General features: G+C 54.0%; 2 protein-coding genes across 25 annotated transcripts in view; one reads left to right on the top strand and one right to left on the bottom strand.

Moving 5' to 3' along the window:
- Positions 1-4,020, top strand: LRRC26 (leucine rich repeat containing 26). Its single transcript, XM_073314992.2, has 2 exons — positions 1-629; positions 3,074-4,020. The coding sequence occupies exons 1-2, from the start codon at positions 17-19 to the stop codon at positions 3,304-3,306; spliced, it is 846 nt and encodes a 281-aa protein (XP_073171093.1). The 5' UTR covers positions 1-16; the 3' UTR covers positions 3,307-4,020.
- A 4,154-nt stretch (positions 4,021-8,174) lies between these two features.
- Positions 8,175-20,037, bottom strand: part of GRIN1 (glutamate ionotropic receptor NMDA type subunit 1) — an 85,079-nt gene continuing 73,216 nt past the window's right edge. For 7 of the 24 annotated variants that reach the window (XR_012155311.2, XR_012155318.2, XR_012155313.2 and 4 more), the window contains 4 exons: positions 18,122-18,187; positions 17,575-17,685; positions 16,008-16,233; positions 8,175-10,521 (listed from right to left, as the gene is read on the bottom strand). Coding sequence is in view for 13 of the 24 variants with exons in the window: in XM_073314979.2 (XP_073171080.1) it covers positions 10,453-10,521; positions 17,575-17,685; positions 18,122-18,187 (246 nt within the window). In the remaining 11 variants the exon portion in view is untranslated. Of the gene's footprint in view, positions 10,522-16,007; positions 16,234-17,574; positions 17,686-18,121; positions 18,188-18,247; positions 18,267-18,822; positions 18,865-20,037 lie in introns of those variants that run through there. The other 17 variants (XR_012155314.2, XR_012155317.2, XR_012155319.2 and 14 more) reach the window with 10 other exon arrangements.

Below are 20,037 nucleotides of genomic sequence, written 5' to 3'. Positions count from 1 at the left end.
CCCTTGGCAGCTAACCATGGCTGGCTGGAGGGGCCCAGCCACTCTCCTAGCCTTTCTCTTCCTGTGCCCACTCCCCTCCCCCAGCTGCCCTGCCATCTGCAGATGCTCCTCTGGGGAAGTGGACTGCCGTTACCGAGCCTTGCGCTTTGTGCCTGAAAACCTGCCTACCAATGCCAGTGCCGTGTGGCTGGGCTACAACCACATTGCCGTCCTCAAGGCTCACTCCTTCCGCTCGCAGCAGGCGCTGCAGAACCTCAGCCTGCGCAACAATGTCCTGGTGAGCATCCACAGCCAGGCCTTGGCAGGGCTTGGGGCGCTGCGGGAGCTGGACCTGAGCAACAACTATCTCACCGTGCTCACGGCTGAGATCTTCCTGCCTCTCCCGGGCCTAGTGGTTCTCAACGTGGGGGCCAACAAGCTTGGCCAGCTGCCCCCAGAGGTGCTGAAAGCGTTGCCCTGCTTGCAGGAGCTCTTTCTGCACAGCAATGCCCTGAGGTCTCTGCATGCCAGCGTCTTTCTGAACCTGACTGCCGTGCGCTCCCTGACCCTGCAGGGCAACCCATGGGCGTGCACCTGTAAAATCCAGCCCCTCTTCCTCTGGATCATGGGCAACAGGGACAAAATCCAAGGTAAGAATGGATGGGTGATGCAGCAGCATGGAGAGAAGAACAGCGAGCATAGGGCTGGGCAGGAATTTTTCAGTGAAACCTTTTCTTCATCGGAAAATCCGGCTCCATTGAGCCCACCACTTTCCACTGATTCTGACAGAAGGTTCTCAGAGCCCGGGCTCAGCCCCACCACTCCCGTATCTCGGGGGAGGGCTCTGTCCACTGGGCCATACAATTGGTCTCTCTCAATCTCTCCTGTTTGAAGTTGTTCCACTTTTTGTAGAAATAATTCAGTGGTCATTGGGCTAGAGAGAGCGTGTGCTATGAACGTTTAACCTGAGAGGGGGAGCCAGGCTGAAGTCCTTGCCCAAGTCAGGCAGAGGCCAACCACTGGCCTATTTCAGGGTCTCCAGTTGTACACAGTCTCATTTCCCTTCTGCTGCAGAGTTCTCAATTTCCAGCCAGCCCCACTCGACTCCCTTGCTCCCAGGGCTGGCCAGGCTCCGAGAAGGGAGCCTCGAGGGAATCTCGTGCATGGACGGCAGCAGATTTATTCCATCCTCTTGGCCAGAGGCAGGGTCCCTGGACCTGAGGCTTCCCTAGGGGTCCCCTCCCCTTGAAGCAGGCGGGTTTGGGTTCAAGCAGGGCATGTAGCTGTATGATTCCACCACGCTGCTGGTCACACACAAATTCCTTGGGCTGGGGCGATGGCGACAGCCCCTCTCTCAACGAAGCCTCTCGGGCCTGGTATTGGGCAGCCCCTGCAATTCCCTGCTCTGCAGGGGCAGTGATAACTCCCCGGGAGCAGGGCTGGGCTGGCAGGACACAGTGAGCAGGGAGTGAGGGCAAGGGCCTGACCCCCGTGCGGCCCCAGCTTGCTCAGTGATGTTGCTGGCGTAGCCTGGGCGAGACCACAAGGAGTCAGCCCATGTGCTGCAGAGCCTGGGTAAAAGGGGAGTCAAGGACGGGGGGCTGAGAGAAGGGAGCACCACATGGGCAGAGCCCTCTGGCCCCTGGTTTTGGATAAGACCAACCCTAGCTAAGGAGAGGGAGTTTGGGAATGGTGAGGGGCCAGCCCCTCACTGGGAGCAGTGTTGGTGCCAGGTAGGCTCCAGCTGTGGGGCACTACCAGAGCTGCCCTGAGCTCCAGCCCTTCCTCCCCTGGGCCCTGTGCTCTGCTCTGGATGTCTCCCAGCCTACAGTGGCTCCCCTTGACCCTGCATAGCCCCTGTGTCCTCAGGATTGCAGGGGCCAGATGCAGCACTTGGCTGTGGTTCTCCATCCAGGCAGCAAGGTGCCCCTGCCTTAGCTCTCTGGCTGGGGTAACGAGTGCCAGCCAGTTCCAGGCCTTTTGCCAGGCCTCTGTGCATTGAACCCTTTCAGGGAGTTTCAGGTTGGCCCCTCTCTCTGTCACCCAGTCCATTAAGAAGAGAAGCTGCCCACAGCAGCTGGGGGCCAGTGCAGCCTGGGCTGGGAGGATGGGAGGGCTGTTTATGGAGTTGCCCCAGGGCCCTATGTTGTTCGCCAGATCGTGCCTGTGGCTTCCGCCGGCTCCTCGGCTGCGAGCGCAACTCTTCCCCCCCCATCCTGTGGATGAGCGGCACTGCCCCTTGCAGGCAGGAACCCCCCCCCCCCCCGCCTGATGGTGACACCCTTCCCCCTGCACTCCAGGAGCATGAGGTTCACATCTGTCCCTACAGCCCCCTCCCAGCTGACAGGCAGCACTGGCCCTGTGTGGGCATCATAACTTCAGCCCTGGGAGAGGGGCTGCCCCAGGCCCCTCTCCCGCAGCTCTGTGGGCATCGTACCCCCAGCCCTGGGAGAGCAGCTGCCCCAAGTCCCACCCCACTTCCTCAGCCTTCGAGCTAGTTCAGCCTCCCCTGAGCCCCTGCAACTTCCTCGCGTGTATCACCAGGGCCACTAACTCGCTCCCGGTGCTTTCGTGTTGAGGCGGGAGCCCTGGGCTTGCATCCTGGCTGGGCGGGATGTTCCCATGCACTCAGTTGGGCTGACAGAATTAACCCCAGCTCTGCGCAGCACATTTCACCTGCACAGGTGGTTTGTCCCCTGGCCCTGTTGCACTAGAAGACCGAGGCACAGAGAGAGAGATAGAGAAGGGGACTTGCTCCTGGCCACTTAGCAGGCCTGTCCCACCCCAGGGCTGCTGTCATGGCCCACAGCCTGCCCCTATCCTCCCAATGCTGGATTGTCCTGCGTGACCTCGCCCCAGCACACCCAGCCGGCCTGTAGGTTTTCCCCGCTGCTGCTGGCCTGCTCTGAGCACTGGCCCACCCTGCCCAACACTGCCCTGCCCAGCCACCCTCCCTGATGCTGCCCTTCCTTTCCGGTGTTGGCAACAGCCTGTAGCCCTCCTCCTGCTCAGGCAGGAGCCCAAGCCACCTCCCATGTGTGCTGTTGGGAACCATGACCTGGCCTGACCTTTTGCGTCTGTCTTTCTCTGGCAGAGGAGAATTTGATCCTGTGCAGATTCCCAGAGCACCTCAACAAGTATCCCCTCCTAGCCATTGGCAACGAGTCCTTCAGCCACTGCCAGGACAGCTTGCTGCACCCCCAGGACTATGCCTTCTTCCTGCTCATCGGCCCGGCCTCCTTCCTGGCCAGCATCCTCATCTGCCTCCTACTTGGCTCCCTGGCTGTGGCCTATAACTATCTCCTGAAAGAACTTTGCTATTGGTGAGGAGCCCACCCGTGTGGGAGTACTGGGGGTGCCAGCAAGGGGATGAGGTACTGTCTGTGTCCCAAATGCTGGTGGCCAGGGCTGGCAAGCATTGTTGTGGGTACTGGAAGATAATTGTGTTACCTTCTCCTGCTGCGGGGCCTTTTCTTCTCCCCATGGGACTATGAGCCCCACTCATATTCCTTGGAGTTGCAGCAATGAACCAAGGAGGAAATCCCCAAAGTTTCAGCAAGACTTCCCTGAACCTCCAGCTGCACTGGCTGGTGAGCACTGGCTCCACCCCCGAGCCCTTCTGCTGTCTCCAAGAGCCGGCCAGCAAGATGCCAATTGTTCCGATATGGAGTGAGAGCCAATAGGACTGAGCTGAGACCCCCCTCCATCATCTTCCACACCTGCCCCTGATCAGCAGCAGACGGGAGCTGCTCCCACCTGGCTAGGTTCACGCTAGCACCTCAGAGGTGAAAGGCCCCTTCCTAATTTGCCTCAAAGGCACCTAGGGGGACGACCCTCCATTACCAGGGCTTCAGTGTTAGCCAAAGGATGTAACCTTCTAGCCTGCCCAGCCCAGTCCCCCAATATGAACGTGACAGCCGGGGACCGAGTGCAGTCCCTGCACCCATTCACAGGGCTAACACGATTGGGATGGCACGCTAGGGAACCTGGCATCTGCTGCAGGCGGGTGAGCTGAGAATTGCCTTTAGGTTTGTAACATTCTCAGCCTTTACAGTGCCTCCTTGCTGCACTGGCGGTTGGGTAGCTTCTTCAGTAGCAGCCACGATGTGCTCAGGGGAACGGTCAGGGTGTGCATGCTGCTACTACCCTGGAGAACTAGGAGTCGTTTGCTCTGGCTCCTCCTGTGTTCAGACCAGAGCATGGGCAAATCAAACCAGAGGTGTGCACCTTTCCACCCTGGGAATGGAGGCAGATGTTCAGGATGAGGGTCATGAGTAGAGAGCTGGAGCTAGGCAAATACCGAACAACGCTCTGCACCTACCTACGTGAATGTCGAGAATAGCTGGCTCTGGCCATGTTCATCTCCTGTTTGCATTCACGTCCCACTGATGTTCTAGCAAACATGTCTCCGGACCGGAGAGCTCACAGGAATGGTAAATTTTAGAGCATATCGGTGGCAAGTGAATTTTGAACTTGTAACCGTGAGTGTGTGCTCTGGAAACCTGAACTGGGACCAGGCTCAACAATCAGGGAACAGAACTATTCCTTGTGCCGTGCTCAGAGCGCAGATTTCAGATCTGGACAATGAGTGCTCGCTGTGACCTGCAGGCAGAGATTGGCTGTTGAGAGAGCTGCGCTGCATTCTGGGACCTGGATTCTGGCTCCAGAGGGAACAAAGGAAGCATCACCAAATCTATTACTCCTGGCTTCAGCTCTTCCTACATGGGTAATGCTCCCAGAGCCAAAGCTAACCCCAGAGTCGGGATTACCCAGCCCACCAGTGGAGAATGACAACAGTCCGGTTGTCGGGCCTGAGAGCCACTCAGCAGCACAATGGAATCCAACATGTGGGAAATGTTTTCCTTTTCCAGTAAACCACCACCGCCCATGTGCCCCACGGGCTATTCCCAGTAAAACACTGAGTGTTTAAGGGCAGCCTGTTCTCCCCTTCCTGCAGCACCATGTATGCAGTGCTGGGGATACATGAAGCAATCTTAGGTGCTGAGGAGTAGTACTGTGTTATCTGATAGCAGAGCCTTCACGTGTGCTCCCCACTGTGTCCCCCGCACCCACCCACCATCCCCTTAGGGCCCTAGAACCTCCATCTCCCCTGGCCTCCTTCCCTGCTGTCCTGTCCTTGCTCACTGCTCCCGTGTGTGTTGGGTTGCCTGCCCCCAGGTACAGGCTGGGGACCCAGCACTACTGCACCCACTAAGTACAGCCTGGTCTCAGCCTCCCCATATGCCCACAGGGAGTCATCACTTTAGCCCCCCTCTGCATCGAGTCAGGTGAGCCCTGCCTGGCATCCTCCTGGTGCCTTGGGCAGTTTCCAGCTGCCACTCCTTCCCTCTGGTCATCCATCCTGTCAGTTACATAATCTCAGGGGCTGAGACACACCCAGCTCTCCTCCTCTGGGCTCTGCACTGGGGGCCAGTCACTCCTAACAAATGGGGGCAGGGGAGCTCTTTTCAGTACAGGGGTCTGATTCTAAAGATGCAGGGATCTGTGCTTACATCCATCTTGACACACTGTGGCTTCCTCTCCAGCCAGGGGGCAGGGTTGAGGTAAGGGGTGAGCCCTTTGCTGGGAATGCCTGGAGTTGATCCTTTCTATTTATGACATTGTCTGGGCATTGTTTTGAGGGGCAATATTGTCTCAGTCTCACGCTGCTTTATTGCTTTGTTATTATTTCTTCTGTCTCAGTAGCAGGAGTTGTTGACAGGTTGTTTTACCTCTGTATTTGGCACTGGTACAACTACGGCTGGACACCTGTGTCCTGTTCTGGTGCTCACGATTCAAGGACAGTGATAAATTGGAGAGGGGTCAGAGAATAGCCACGAGCATAATTAATGGAGTAGAAAACCTGCCTTATAGTGGTGGACTCAGAGATCATTTTAGTCTGCTTAACAAAGGGAAGGCTAAGAGCTGACTTGATCCCAGTCTGTGAGTATCTATGTGGGGAACAAAGATTTAATAGTGGGTGCTTCAAACTAGCAAAGAAAGGTCTAAGATGAGCCAGTGGGTAGAAGGTGCAGCTAGATGGATTCCAAATGGAAATAAGGGGAGGGGTAATGAACTCCTGGAACAACTTACCCAGGGTCGCAGTGGATTCTCCATCACTGGTAATTTTAAAATCAAGATTGGATGTTTTTCTAAAACTATATGCTGTCGGTCAAAAGGAACTATTCTGGCCTGTGCTATACAGGGCAGACTAGATGATCACAATGGTCCCTGCCGGCCTGGGAATCTAAGAACCTGCACCCACCCAACTTAACCTGGGAATCCATTTTGCATTGCAGCCTAGTTCTTGCGTGTGCCCGAATAACCTCCTTGTCTCTGTCAGACGGCTTGTGATGCCTACTAGTCCAGCTCCGGCGCTGCATGAGCACAAGAGAGGGGCTACTGAGAGGCAGAGGGAGGCATTTTGATGGGTTAGCCAAAACAGCAATGACACCTCGGGTTGAGGGCATCAGCCCCTGCTTCCTAAAAGATGCATGACCCTGGGGTTCTGCGGGTGACAGTCTGCATCTGCCCAGGAGCTGTGCCCTGGCACTCCCAGGAAGACCTTGCCACCCCCACCCATTGCTTTGTTGCTTCCAAGCCTGCCCATTGTAATACGCTCTCCCTGGCACTGACCAAACACTACCTGGAAGCTCTGGCTGCAGCCTGCATGTTACTGGAGCAGCCAGACCAGAACCCATGAAAAGTGCTCTGTATGCCACTCCCCTTACCTACCCAATCCAGACTCCAATTCCACGGCCTGGTTCTCTGCCACAAAGCCCTGAATGGGTCGGGGTCTGGCTACCTCAGGGTGCTGACCTTGATGAAGTCCCAGGCATTCCTGGAACAGATCAGGACTGAGCTTCCTTAGTAAGGGTCAGAACCAGCTTCCACTGGAGATCAGGCTGAGTCTTGTGGCCACCAGAACATAACAGAAGACTCCTCTTCCTATGGACTCCTCTGCAACCTGATTTTAGAAGGCAGGGGCCGAAAGGAGGAGGGCAGTACCCGTGTGTAGCTGTAGCCGGTACATAATGGGATCAGCAAAGAGCACCCAGACACTACAGCAAAGGGTGTGTGAAATGCACCTGTAATAGTAAATAAAAAGAGATACCTCTGTGTATAACCCAGTGCAATGGTGACTTCAGCCATGCAGTAAGTGCCGTTCACCATAACAGTGCAGGGCTCATCTTGCAGCCCCACAGCAATGACTCCCTTGCTCCCAGAGCAGAGTTTTCTAACTCCTCCATCTGCCCTCAGTACCAGCTGTGCAGAGCCACTGCAGCCGAAGCAGAGCTTGACCCCAAGGGGCTGATCTTCACCTGGTGGCAATTAGCACAGTGCCACTGAAGTCAGGGGACGCCTGGAGCCAGGGCACTACATTGATTTACGCCGGCTGCCGATCTGCCCCATTAGGCTGAAGATCTGTCAGACACCCCAGGACTCTGCAAACCTGCTGCAATAGTGAGATCCCCCTCCCCCACATACGTGCCTATAGGTAGGGACTAAGCCAATACTTTGGGGCCAGATCAAGCCCCCACCCTGCCAGGCACCTGTGTGCTGTGATGGGGGATGGAGGATCTTTTTGAGGATGCTGTTTAAGGTAGTCCTGTTCAAGGAGATCTCACCTGAGCTGCGAGCAGCAGCCTTGGCGCTGGAAGAGCTGCTTGTCTATCTAGCAAACACGCTCGTTTTCAGGCATGTAACAGCTTGTCTATTATGCTAATGAACAAAGAGTCAGCATGACCTAGTTTTTAGCATGCTATTAACTTGGCTGTCGTCAGCTAAGAATTGGCTGGACTTGCAGCTGACTCGCAAGCCTCCCAGAAGCCTGGAAGGTAACAGGCTTGGGATGCAGCTGTATTTAGCTGCTCTCAGAATGAGTCTAGCTCCAGCAGCTCTTCTGTTGGCGTGATTATTGAGCACGTCTTCACATGCTGTCTGGAGTGATGGCCCAAGCTCAGATCAGGGATCCCCTGGCATGTTGGCCCACGTTCACGCTCTTGACGGGTCTCTCCTGTAGCTGGTGCCCACTGCTGGCTCTGTGAGTTGTTGCTCTGCTCCATCCCTTGTCTTTTGTCATCTGTAAACTATTTGACAGTAACGCCAGCTGAGGCTCAGAGCTGGTGGCAGCCGGTGGGTTTGCTGGGTGGGTCTCAATTTAAAATGGTTACAAAAAGAAGGGAGGCACGAGGCACTGGAATAAACCGCTTTATGGTCTGGTTTGGACTTTACCCAGCTCTTGCAAAATGGTGTTTTAAGTTACATGACATCAAAGTATATGTAGAGTGGACCAAATTCTCAGATGGTGTAAACTGGCCTCGCCTGACTGGAATCAATGGTGCCACCGCAGTCAGCGGAGGTACGCTGATTTATGCCAGCTGAGGATCTGGCCCACTGAGTCTGGAAATACTGTACGGTCCAATTCCTTCTGCAATAGCCACCAGTCTTTGGGGTGAAAGCACCCACTGTCTGGAGGGGGAAGGTAGCCATGGCATAGACTGCTTAGGTATGACAGGTTAGTGCCCCCGGGTGGGTCTGTGTTTTAGTGTCACACTGCAGACAGGTTTGCTTTTTAAAAATGTATCCACATTCCACATGCGAGAGTTAAATATACTAACAGCTTTGCACACACACACACACACACACACAGACACACACATGCACTGTACACGGGGTAGGGCTGCCTGCCGTGCAGCTGCTAGAGAATCGATTAGATATTGCAATGGGGTTTACAGGCCGGCATTGCTGGCCCCATTCATTCCCCATTGCCTGCACAACCGGATTTACAGGAGACGATGGCGCTGGGATACGTACAAGGGTGCGTCTGGGTGGGATGAATTGGGCAGAGCATGGACAAGAACCTTGGGAATGGGCAAGTGTCCCTCCGAGCGCCCCCTCTTCTGCGGCTTGTCCGTTGAACGTGTGGCGGTGACGCGGTCACCACGATGGGTGGGCTGTGCCTAGTCTCTGTCTGTAGGGATGCCAGTGATGCCAGGCTGACGGCAAGCCCTTGTGGCGTGTTCAGAGGAGGCCTGGTGATGGTGCTAGTGAGCTCACTTTTCAGGTTCCATGGTGAGTGCAGGTCCGGTGGGTAAGCCAGTGTGCGCTGGATCCTGCCAGTGTGTGTTCAGCTCCGTGTTCATGCCAAGGGCACACTGCTCACAACAGCCCTCGTTAGTGGTGCTGGGAGGCCACTCTGTGACACTAGAAGCACTTGAGGGGCATTCAGCAGGAATGTCTGTCTAGCTCCTGTGAGGGGACGGGGCAGAAAGCCTTTGGCATCGCGTTGCCAGCCTTTTGCTATGAAACACATTGCTGCAGCATGAGTCATGGAGATGCCGGGGCAGCGAGGCGGATGGCAAAGGCAAGGGATGGACCAAACTATCCAGGGCAGTGATGTCAGTGCCCACCAGTGCCTGGTGCAAGGGCCGCCTTGCCTTATTACTGAACGTGGCATTGCTGGGCTGGGCATCCATCTGCAGCGGTGCTCAGTGGGTCCTGGCCCTTACAAATGTCTTGTGTGCAGATGGCCTTAAGGGGGAGCTCAAAACACACCGAGGGGACCTCCCCAAGCAGGCAGCAGTGTTTCCCCGAGCCACCTGTGTCACAGCAGGGTGGAGTGGTGCCAGCAGTGGGGGAGAAGGAGGGAGGGAGGTGGTACCAGTGTTACTTATAAAGCGAATGACCATGTAGAAACCAGCAGCTAATGGGGGCACAGGGAGGGGGCCAGCCCGGTGCAGCCAGGTGGGGTGGGTGAATAGGGAGCGGTGACTTTATCATCATCTGGAAATGGAGAGAGCTGGAGAAAAAGCTCTTCCCAACTGTAGCCAGAGGGAACATGTTTCAAAAGTGGACTGTGTGGCTGCACCTGAAGTGATGACACTCGAACAGAGGCAGACATGTGCCTTGCATGCTGAGCTATATACAGGAACCAGCAGCTCCCGTGCTACCCGACCAAGTCACAGTCCTCCTGCGTCATGTGAAGTATGTGGCATAGGCTATAATATTCCATACACGCGTTTAGGAACAAACAAGGTCTCAGCAAATTCTCTTCCTCCCCCTGCAAAGGATGCAACATGTTTGTAACCATCCACTCCCTCCCTGCTTTTCCTGCCGCTGCTCCATGGGAAGGGCACGTGCCATGGGCCATTCAGAGCCATCTCGTCTAGCCTTAATTCCAACTCGTCTGCAGCCAGTGCCAATACTGAGTAAAAAATAGCATGACTTGGAAGTGATCATCTCTGTACAGCGCAGCTCCAGAATGGGCCCTAGTTCTATAGCGCAGGCCCCCGGGGGCGTTACTTGTCAGCAGGACCAGGAAGGGCAGGAAATTGACAATGAAGTCACTGCATATGGATGGAGGATACGTCCCTCTTGACTCCCCAGTAAGGACCCATCAGTGTCCCTTTGAAAGGAAGTCCTGGGCTGGGCCGTCTTAAACTAGGGACTGATGGCTCCTGCTGGAGGATGTCACACCACAGTGCTGACTGAGGGGTCGGAGAGGTTGAGTTGCCCGGTGATATCAGTGGGATGATACTGCTGCAAAAGACAAATACACAGACAAGGAGAGCGACATGTTAGGTAGCCCTGGCCCTTGCCCTCCTGTCTCAGCTCATTCAAATGTGTGTCCCTACAGGGTAGCACTCAGGGATGATGCAACGGCAGGAAAACTGTTGCAGTCTTAGTGTCAATTACAAATGCAATCAAAGCTTTTCCATAGTTGCTGCAGACAGTTCCCAAGCATTCCTTACAGCTTGGCTTGGACGAGAGTTCACTGGAGACAGTACAGTTTCTACAGAATATGGCAGCTTATATATCGCTGAGTGAGCAATTCTGTCTCAGCTCCTGTGCGGAACTATGAGACCAAGAAACCCTGCGAATCAATTTGAGCCAGCCCACTGGGTCAGTTATCACTGGGCTGCTCCATTTCACTTTTAGTTCAGGGCACTTGGCTTCCTTGTCCCAGTACATCTGCTTTTGACTTTCCCCTCAAGTGGGTAAAGAAATGGGCCCCGTGATTTAGTTGTGATAAACTGTTGTTAATGTGAAAATGCCAACATATGACATGTGGTAAAGATGTGGCCTGGAATTTGGTTCTTGCTTTTCCTGCAGATTTAGTTTGGCAAAAGCTCATTTGGAAATGCCTCCCCCACCCCCCATGGGAGATACCTGCAGGGGGGCAGAAATTGGTTTGAACTGCTAGTACCCAAAACTCCTCCCTCCCCAAGAAAAGTCTTTTAAAACTAGACAGACTTCCTTTCTGCTGCTGACTCCCTGCCTGAGCACCATAACCCCAAGCACTGTGCCCTCGAAACCCACCACCATGAGCTCAGGGAGAGGGTGCAACATCACCCAGAAGGAAAAGGATGGGGTTTACAGATCCCAGACATGGCTTGTCAATCCAAGCTCCTTGTCACATTGGTAGAATAATACCCTCCTGTATAGCTAAGGCAGTGCCCTCTGAAGCCAAAGGAAGGAGATTCCAAAGGGTGATGAATCAGGCCCCAAGAGAGGAACTTCCAATTTTCCTTCATTTGGATCTTAATTTCTATTTATAGACAAATCAATTCTCAGAGACAATCCGCTCCCTCCCCAGCCCTGCCCCTACTAACCACTTCCTTCTGGCCCTGCTCGACCCCTGCTTCCTGAGCACAGAAACCCAGAGCAGGGTTTATATACTGAACAGTCAGGACAGAAATTGACAATGCTCTGATCACCCCTCTGGCCAGCAGTGTCAGCTGCATCCCATGCTCTGTGTGTGAGGAATATGGACTCTCAGGAGTTGTCCAGGGCAGTCTGGGACCTCAGGTGGGATCTGTAATGACTGGTTGCCCACAAAGTGTTTTTCAGTGGATTGCATGGCTCTCAGTGGGATCTTCAGGGATCTTGTCTGGCATTTATTTGTGCCTTGTGCTGTGTTTTTCATGAGCGTGTCCATCTCATTCTGTATCTACTGGTATTTTGCCATTTTGTACTGTTTCTCAGGGGATTATGTGCATCTCAGGTATGCCTATGGGAGTTATGGCCTCTCAAATGCCATCTAAGGACTAGAGCAGTGTGAGCTGAATCTGCATGGATTATGTGTGGCTCGGTCTGTCTTTGTGGAAAGCCTGCTGGTGTCTTGGGGGACTCTGTGCTCTGTCACTGTGTGTGCATCACAAGCAGTGTCTATAAGGGAGGCTCCATAGCTACAGCTAAAGTGAGTTTTACACTTAAAGCCACAATACTGTCTCTTTGTTCTATATGAAGCATTCAGTATTGCGTGAAAGATTACAGCAATTATTCTTTGAATACTAAATGAATGTTCTGGACATGACAAGTAATGCCAGTCATAAATTTATGAGCTAAAATTAATGTTCAAATTGGGCCTTCAAGAAAGGGCCTTCAATTGTCCCAAACCCACAACCATTGTCTAGTCACACGCACCCAGTGGTGAGCTGGAGCCAGTTTGAACCGGTTCACTAGAACCGGTTGTTAAATTTAGAAGCCCTTTTAGAAGCGGTTGTTCCACGAGGGAGAACCGGTTCTAAAAGGGCTTCTAAATTTAACCGGCCAAAAGTGGCGCCTTAGGTGCCGACTCCACGGGTGCTCCAGGGCTGGAGCACCCAAAGGGAAAATTTGGTGGGTGCAGAGCACCCACTGGCAGCTCCCCTCCCCACCCCCGGCCCCAGCTCACCTCCGCTCCGCCTCTGCCTCCTCCCCTGAACGCGCCGCCCCGCTCTGCTTCTCCGCCCCCCCCCCCTCAGCTTCCCGCGAATCAGCTGTTGGCACGGGAAGCCGGGGCAGGCTGAGAAGCAGGCGGTGGCTTCCCCGCTCAGGCCCAGGGAGGCAGAGCGGAGGTGAGCTCGGGCCGGGGGGGCACGAGGAGGGCCGCCCACGCCGCAGCAGGTAACCCTGGGGGCGGCCGCAGGGGAACCGCTCCCCGCCCCAGCTCACCTCCGCCACCCTCGGCCTAAGCGGGAAGCCGCGGCCTGCTTCTCAGCCCTCCCCGGCTTCCCGCCGAACAGCTGATTTGCAGGAAGCCGGCAAGGGCGGGGGGGCACGAAGAAGCAGAGCGGGGTGGTGGGTTCAGGGGAGGAGGCGGAGTGGAGGTGAGCTGGGGCCGGGTGTGGGGTGGGGAGCTGCCGGTGGGTGCTCTGCACCCACCAGTTTTTCCCTGTGGGAGCTCCAGCCCCGGAGCACCCAGGGAGTCGGCGCCTAAGGCGCCACTTTTGATGTGATCGGTGGGGGGCGGCTGCTCCCCCTGCTGCCCCCTAGCTATGCTCCCCTGCCCCTAGGAGCCAGAGGGACCTGCCGGATGCTTCCTGGGAGCTGCCCCAGGTAAGCACCCCCGGGACTCCCCACCTCGCCCCCCGGCAGGTGCCTCTGGCTCTTAGGGGCGGGGTGGGCACCCACTGTGGTGGCCCACGAGACCCTCCTGCCCGGGTCTGGGGGCAGTCAGGGGATAGGGGAGGGGGGTGGATGGGGCAGGGGTCCGGGGGGGCGTCAAGGAATGCGGGGGGGGGTTGGATGGGGCAGGAGTCCCGGGGGGCGGGGGTGAGCAACGACCCCCTCATGGGGTGAGGAGGGAACCCGTTGTTAAGATTTTGGCAGCTCATCACTGCACGCACCCCAGCCGAGAGGTGAAGGCTGAGTATATCTGGTGCAACGGGTAGTTTTTAGAGGCACTTTTAAGGACTTTTCCCCATTATGTTTTGGAAATGACAGTTTCTCCTCTAGCAGAGGCTGAAGAGTAATGGCTCCCTTCAGAGAAACTCAGCATAACTGTTCTCTCTTTCAAAATGGCTGCCGTTTCCTATCCCTCGCAACGGGACTTATCAGGCTGCCCTTAGCAAAGCTGCGGCGCAATTCCATTCACCAGGCCTGCACAGGGCTCTTCGCTGCCTTCTGACTGCACTTCTCTGGAAGCAATTGGGCTTTGTTTCCACTGAAGAAATATGGGAGGCGCTTCGTGAAGGGCCTCAAACCCACTGAGAGTAAGAGATGACGCCATTTTGAAAGAGGGACCGTCTGCAGCCCTCAAACCCCTCTGGCTCCTGGGGGTGAGCACGGCCCATCACCTACAGCAGCTTTCACGAGCTGCTCGTCCCCAGGAGGTGGACAAGTGGCGAAGGCATCCAGCCAATCGGAGGGGGTTTTCCCCCTTGGGAAGGGCTGAAAATGATGCGAGGGCTGGAGCTTCTCCACCCATTGGCTGAGACTGGCTCCAGCAGCGCTTAAATCTGTGTTGCTCCAAGAGCTGGCAATTATGCATGTGTGTGTAGATGTACCGATGTGAGCGTGCACGTGTGCCCACACGCATGCAAGGAATGTCTGGGGTTCAGAAGGGAGATGGCGTTTGGGGGAGCCTGCCCCGGGGAATGTGCAGGGCAGGAAGGGGAGGGAACGGTGAGGCATGCTCTGGCTGATTTGCCTTGCACTGGCCACACAAAGCAGCTGTAAACCTGTTGTCACTGGCCAAGGCCTTCTGGCTGCATAAAGCAGCCAGTGTACTGGTGAATTTGGCCATAAATGTTACAGTACAAGACAATGATTTCAGATTGAAAGGCTGTATCTGTTGATCATTAAAATATACATGGCAGCGTTTGAGGGGTTTCTTGCTTAGTGTTCATAGATGACATTTTTAACAATTTTAAAACCAAGGAAATGCCCAGATAAAAACTGCATTCAGCTGGAGTTAATGCTGAGAGCACTCGTCAGTAATTTAGGGTCCTGTACGTTGGGGTGGTGTAATTATCCCCAACCCAAGCACTACAAAGCCAAGAGCGTCAGCGTCCACGTTGACTGTTGAAGAAACTCAAACATGTTCCGGGCTGGAAACGAAGCTGAGGTGCCCAAACAACCTGATCTCTGCCTTGTAGTGACAAAACAGACAACAAGCCAACGTCTTTACAACCCACTTTAATCTAATCTGGGATCCCGGGCCAAGGGCTGAGTGGAAACTATCCTCACTTCCAGGGAACACAGCAGCAGGACAGACTGGGCATGGGGGGCGAGGTGCCCAGCTCTCAGCCATGTCACCTGCTGCCCTAGGCAGAGCAGCCACATAATCCCCTGAGCCGGCAGAGTCTCTGCCCACACAACCAGCCCGACAGGGAGTCTTGGCCACACCTGTCTTCTTGGGATAATGGGGCACAAGAAGATCCCTGTGAACTAAACCAGTGTTGGGGTGCACCTTCTGGTGTGAGCCTGTGCGAGGGCCACAGGCTGTGCTTGGTGGGGCAGGGTGCGGTGGGGGGCGAGGCCAGTGCACTGGCCAGGAGCGTGAAAGGCTGGCTGGAGTGTGAGATCCTTCGCGCTGCTGCTCTGTGGCGTGTCAGTGCTGGGCTGGGAGTCCGGTGGCGGCCTCATGCTGGGACGTACTGGAGAGCAGGGAAGGGTGGTGGGAATAGGGCACTGCTCTAGAGAGTAACTGAGGAGGGGTATGGCCGCAGCCTCATTATGGTGTCACGCCTTTCCTGCCCTGGGGTGGGAGCCCCGGGAGTCTGGGCGCCTGGTGGTGCTGTCTCGTGAGCAGCACCTACCTGTGCGTGGGATGTCAAATACTCCAGGCCCCAGACAGCCCTGACATGCACACTGAGCCCCTCTCACCCCACAGCAGAGCACTTACACCAGCTGGCCTGCCTCTGACCCAGCTCCCCGGTCCCCACACTCCATCCAGGGCCCCCAGCTCTCCATTATGATATTCCAGTCCAGACACTTTCCCCTCTCCCATGCCCATGGCTCTCCACCCCCGTGTAGGGCTCTTGCCCCAGCCCCGCTCCGGGTTAGTGGTTAACTTTGGAACAAGGGGCCTCATTTCCTCTTTGGTTTTCTTGGTCTCGGGGAGAGGCATTAGTCACAAATGCCACACACGAAACCCACGAAGGAACCTGTCAGCTCCATAGCCCAGCCCAGCTCCTCAGAGCCTTCACGCCCCTCCTCCTCCTTCCTCACCCTCTGCTCCCCTGGCCATGCTCCGTGCTTTGAGGTGGAGAGACATTTAGAGGGAGGGACATCATGGGGCCCCCAGCAGGCAATCTCACCTCACACCCTCCTGCCTGCTCAGCGGTACTGGGTTTCGGGGATGTGATGTGATGTGATGTGATGGGGGGGTCATTAGTGCAGGCTGAGAGCTTCCCCGCCTGGAGAGTGCAGCACGGGTAACACTAGCGCTGTGGTTCCTTCCAGTCTGCTGTCTCTGATCCCTTCCTCAAGGTGCTGGGGGGCTTCCCCTGCGTTCTCTGAACCAGCTGGCATGTGCTGCATATCCTGAGATGACAGCCAAGGTAAAGGATCCCATTCGGTGAAATGGCAGCAGCAGTGGCTTCTAGGGAAGGGGCAGCCCAACCCGGCCCAGCTGAGGGCTTGGTTGGTCAGCAGCTCGCTACTGCACATTCGGCCTGATCCAAACCGTGCTTTACATCACTTGGGAGCAAGCCTCTACTTTAGCATAAAATGGAGTTACCCCCATTTTGCATATAGAGCCATGGCCCAGAGAGACTACATGTCCCATCATGCATTGGGAACAAGATGGACCATCACATGCTAGTTCCTAAAGGTCCCTCTAGTCTCTGTGGGCTGCAACTCTGTGTTGCTAAGTGAATTGCGGAACATGGTGGGCTGCGTTTTGCCACCCCAGTTTCATTAATGGCTCTCTGTTCCCAGCCATGCATGATGTCTAACAGCCTCCATGTGAACCTGCCCTGAGCAAATCTGCAATGGGCAGAAATCTGCAGATCGGGCAGGTTGGAGGTGGTTTCAGCAGCCTGTTAACTGTGATGCCTGGCCCAAAATGGATCTCCCACATCCAACTGCTACAATAGATTGGCCAAACTGCAGAGAGTGGCATACAACAAAAGGCACCATGCAAAGGGCACAGATGTGGTATTGGCTTTTAGTTCAACAGCCCACCTCATTGAGTTGTGTCTGAAATGCTAACTGGAGAGGACAGTATTTCCGTCTGACGTTAGCTGGGCTTTAGAGGCAGCAAGCAGTTGTACTCAAGCAGCGAAATATACTATTTGAATCAGGTTGGGTTTTTAAAAACTCCTCTCTCAACCATCGGTGTCTCTCTTCTGGAGCTGAATTAATGCTGCTCATAACCAGAGACAGCTGTTACTTGTGCACTTAGCAGTAAGTCCTGAATGCTATCAATCACAAACAAAAATCACATGTAGAGAATGTGACACGCATGGCTCTCGGTGAGGTGAGACAGTGCCGAAATTAAACCGGGGTGTCATACAATGACAAACAGTTACAGGAACACTCAGGAACAGGGGAAAAATTGTCACTGTTTTCCAAAGGTCAGCACCAGTATGGTGAGCAAAGAACAGAGTAAACTCAAAACTCATCCAGTCAAAAACAAAACAAAAAACTCGGTAGCAGCTCCAAACTCATCACAGGACTACAGACCAGCTCCTGCCTGCTCTCCAGGAGTCCCCGAACCCTTTCAGGTACACGGGAAGACTGACTCACTGACTGACTGTTGACGAACATGAGGCTATGCATGTACAGTGGCAGCTTCGGGATGGGTGTGTGGTAGTTGATGGGATGGCAGAAAAGAGAGAGAGAGAGAAAGAGAGAGGGCAGAATTGTTCTTCTTCCTCTTACCGTATCTTTGGAGGACCTACGTCTCTTGAAGCTGGAGGCCAGGGTGGAGGTGATGGACCTAAAAGTGGCTTTCTTTTTAGGGTCAGGTTCTGCTCTACCACTTTTTCTATCCTAAAATGAATATGTATAAGTGATTAGATCTCTAGTGTGTTGCTGGAATCTCTAAATCTAGTTGAATACTGCCCCATGTTATGTCCTTCATTTAGGTAAGACGGCTACTGGAGTTGTTCTGGTGTCACTCCCAACTCCTCCACGAGGGGCCATCATGGCCCTAACTTGAATAAGGAATTACAAAAGGGATGACGTACTGCTATGACTAGCTGGAATGGCCTAGGATCTGGAGAAACGCAAACCCCTTTGGGGAAGTAGCCCTGTTCTTTTCTGTGTCCATTCAAAGGTTTGTATGGCTATCCTCAATTCCCGGGGGAGCCATTTAAAATTCAGTGGCTAAATGACATTTTGTTCCTAACAGACATGTCTGCAGGACTCCTGCCCCTTGCTTCCAGAACTAGTCTAGCTAGACCGAGGGGAGAGATGCTGCACCTACCACTAAAAAAAAATGCTCTGGGCCTTTTCTGAAGCTGAATCCTAGCGCCACAAGAGAGAGAGAGGACTGCATTGAAAGAGAAGTCATTGTATGAATATTCTGTAAAAAATGTATTCAAAAATTTAAATGATGCATTTGAGCAAAGCTGAACGTTTTCCAAAGGAAAAGGGAAAAAAAAGGAAAAGAAAGGAAAGAAGCGAAGCGTTAGTGCTATGACATCATCAGGGGTTGGAATGAACTCAAAGAGAAACAGAACTCAAAAATGTAGCCATGGGTGTTAGACAGTCGGACCTGGTTAACACAGGCTGGGAGCACCAGCCGCTGGGGGCAGAGGGCGTTGTTAGCGGTGGGGACCAGCCAGATACCAGGACGGCAGAACAATTCCTCCCCAGCTGCGTTAGTGCCAATGAGCGTGCCCTTCTCGGGTGGGGAAGGAGTAACCAGGTCTGGCTCTACCACCGCCCGGGGGTAACCAAAATGTATCCCGCTGGTGCATAGTGCATGCTTGGGGATACATTTCCTCCTCCTTTTCAGTACTCTCTTTTGCGGACATGCACAAACGGAAAAGAAAGCAAGATGGATGGAATGAAATGTCTTTTTCTTCCATGGCATCTCAGGAAATAGCCATGGCAAAACTGTGATCCCAAACCCCATTATTTTTGTTTGTTTGGTTTAACAAATAAATCTTTCCACTTGCCTACCTTCTAGTAATGTACCAGATACTAGTGGTCTGACGTTTCCTCCTGTGGAAAAGTCTTACATTGTCAAACTGATCTTTATCATGAGACTCTGTTTATACCCACAGGGCGACATGCGTAGCTCACAGTCCCACAGATTCTGCCCAGGACCCAGTGCAGTAGTTTCTAGAAGGTTGGCAAGTGAAAAATGGCAGTGTGACTCTAATGCTCTGTCCCAGCAGACTTAACCACTTCCGTGCTGCTGCTTTTTGAAAGCAAAGGAAAAGAGAAATGGAGTTTGCAATACTGTATTAGTGAACGGAGCCCAAAGAGCTCTCAGTTAGTCTAATAAAGTATAGAGCAGCCAGTCCTCATTCTTTACCCTTTGCCGCTTTCAGGGAGGTCATTTACACCTGAGCAGCCCTTTCCCATGTCATAGTCGATGCTGCTATCACATGGCCATTTCATTTCACTTGTTACAGCAACACTGCTTTTAAGGTTCCCAATCACTGTTTCTCTCTCTTTCATTCACACTTTCTTTGGATAGTGGTTTCCTTTGGTCGGATAAAGGATCTGTTCCTCTTTGAACGTTGGTTTGCTTCCCCAAATACGAGAAACAGCCTGGACAGTTCAGAGAGAAACTCCAGATGTCCTAACCTGGGGCCATGGACATAGCAAGGGTTAATCCCATAGCAGCTGGGAAAGAGAGAAAGTTTAGCCAGGCCAGCTGGACCGGGCTCACTTATGTTGCTATGTTAAGGTGTCAGGCACACCAGATTCCCTCCAGATCCTGCCTCACTTGAGGGGCAAGGAGAAATGATCCCTTTGTAGACAAGAGAATCCATAGCAAGCAATGGCCCTTTGGCATGAGCCCTGGGGAATCTGTGTGCTAACAGTAACTGGCATTATTAGCCCCCAGCATGAATCACAGGCATCAAGAGATGCCCACGTCTCCAAATCTGTGGAATCCAATTGACAAGAGCACACACCACCTCTTTTTGGAATCGGTCCCAGTTATGAAGGTTGCAACTGCACTTACACGGGGGGTTGCTTTGGCTGTGTTTCATTAATGGTCACGTGAGCCCTTCCCCACACAGACAGCAGCGGTAGGACAGGGTGCTCATCGACAGCAGCTGAATGCTGTGATCATCTGCTGCCAAGCGCAGTCAGCTAACGGTACGTCAAGGCAATGGCGTTTTAAAGGAGCTGTGCTGGCCCTGTTTGCTCAAACAGAATGAG

This window comes from Lepidochelys kempii, chromosome 16 (assembly GCF_965140285.1).
Source record: "Lepidochelys kempii isolate rLepKem1 chromosome 16, rLepKem1.hap1, whole genome shotgun sequence".
Taxonomy (NCBI): domain Eukaryota; kingdom Metazoa; phylum Chordata; order Testudines; family Cheloniidae; genus Lepidochelys; species Lepidochelys kempii.
This window is presented reverse-complemented; position numbering and strand designations above follow the sequence as displayed.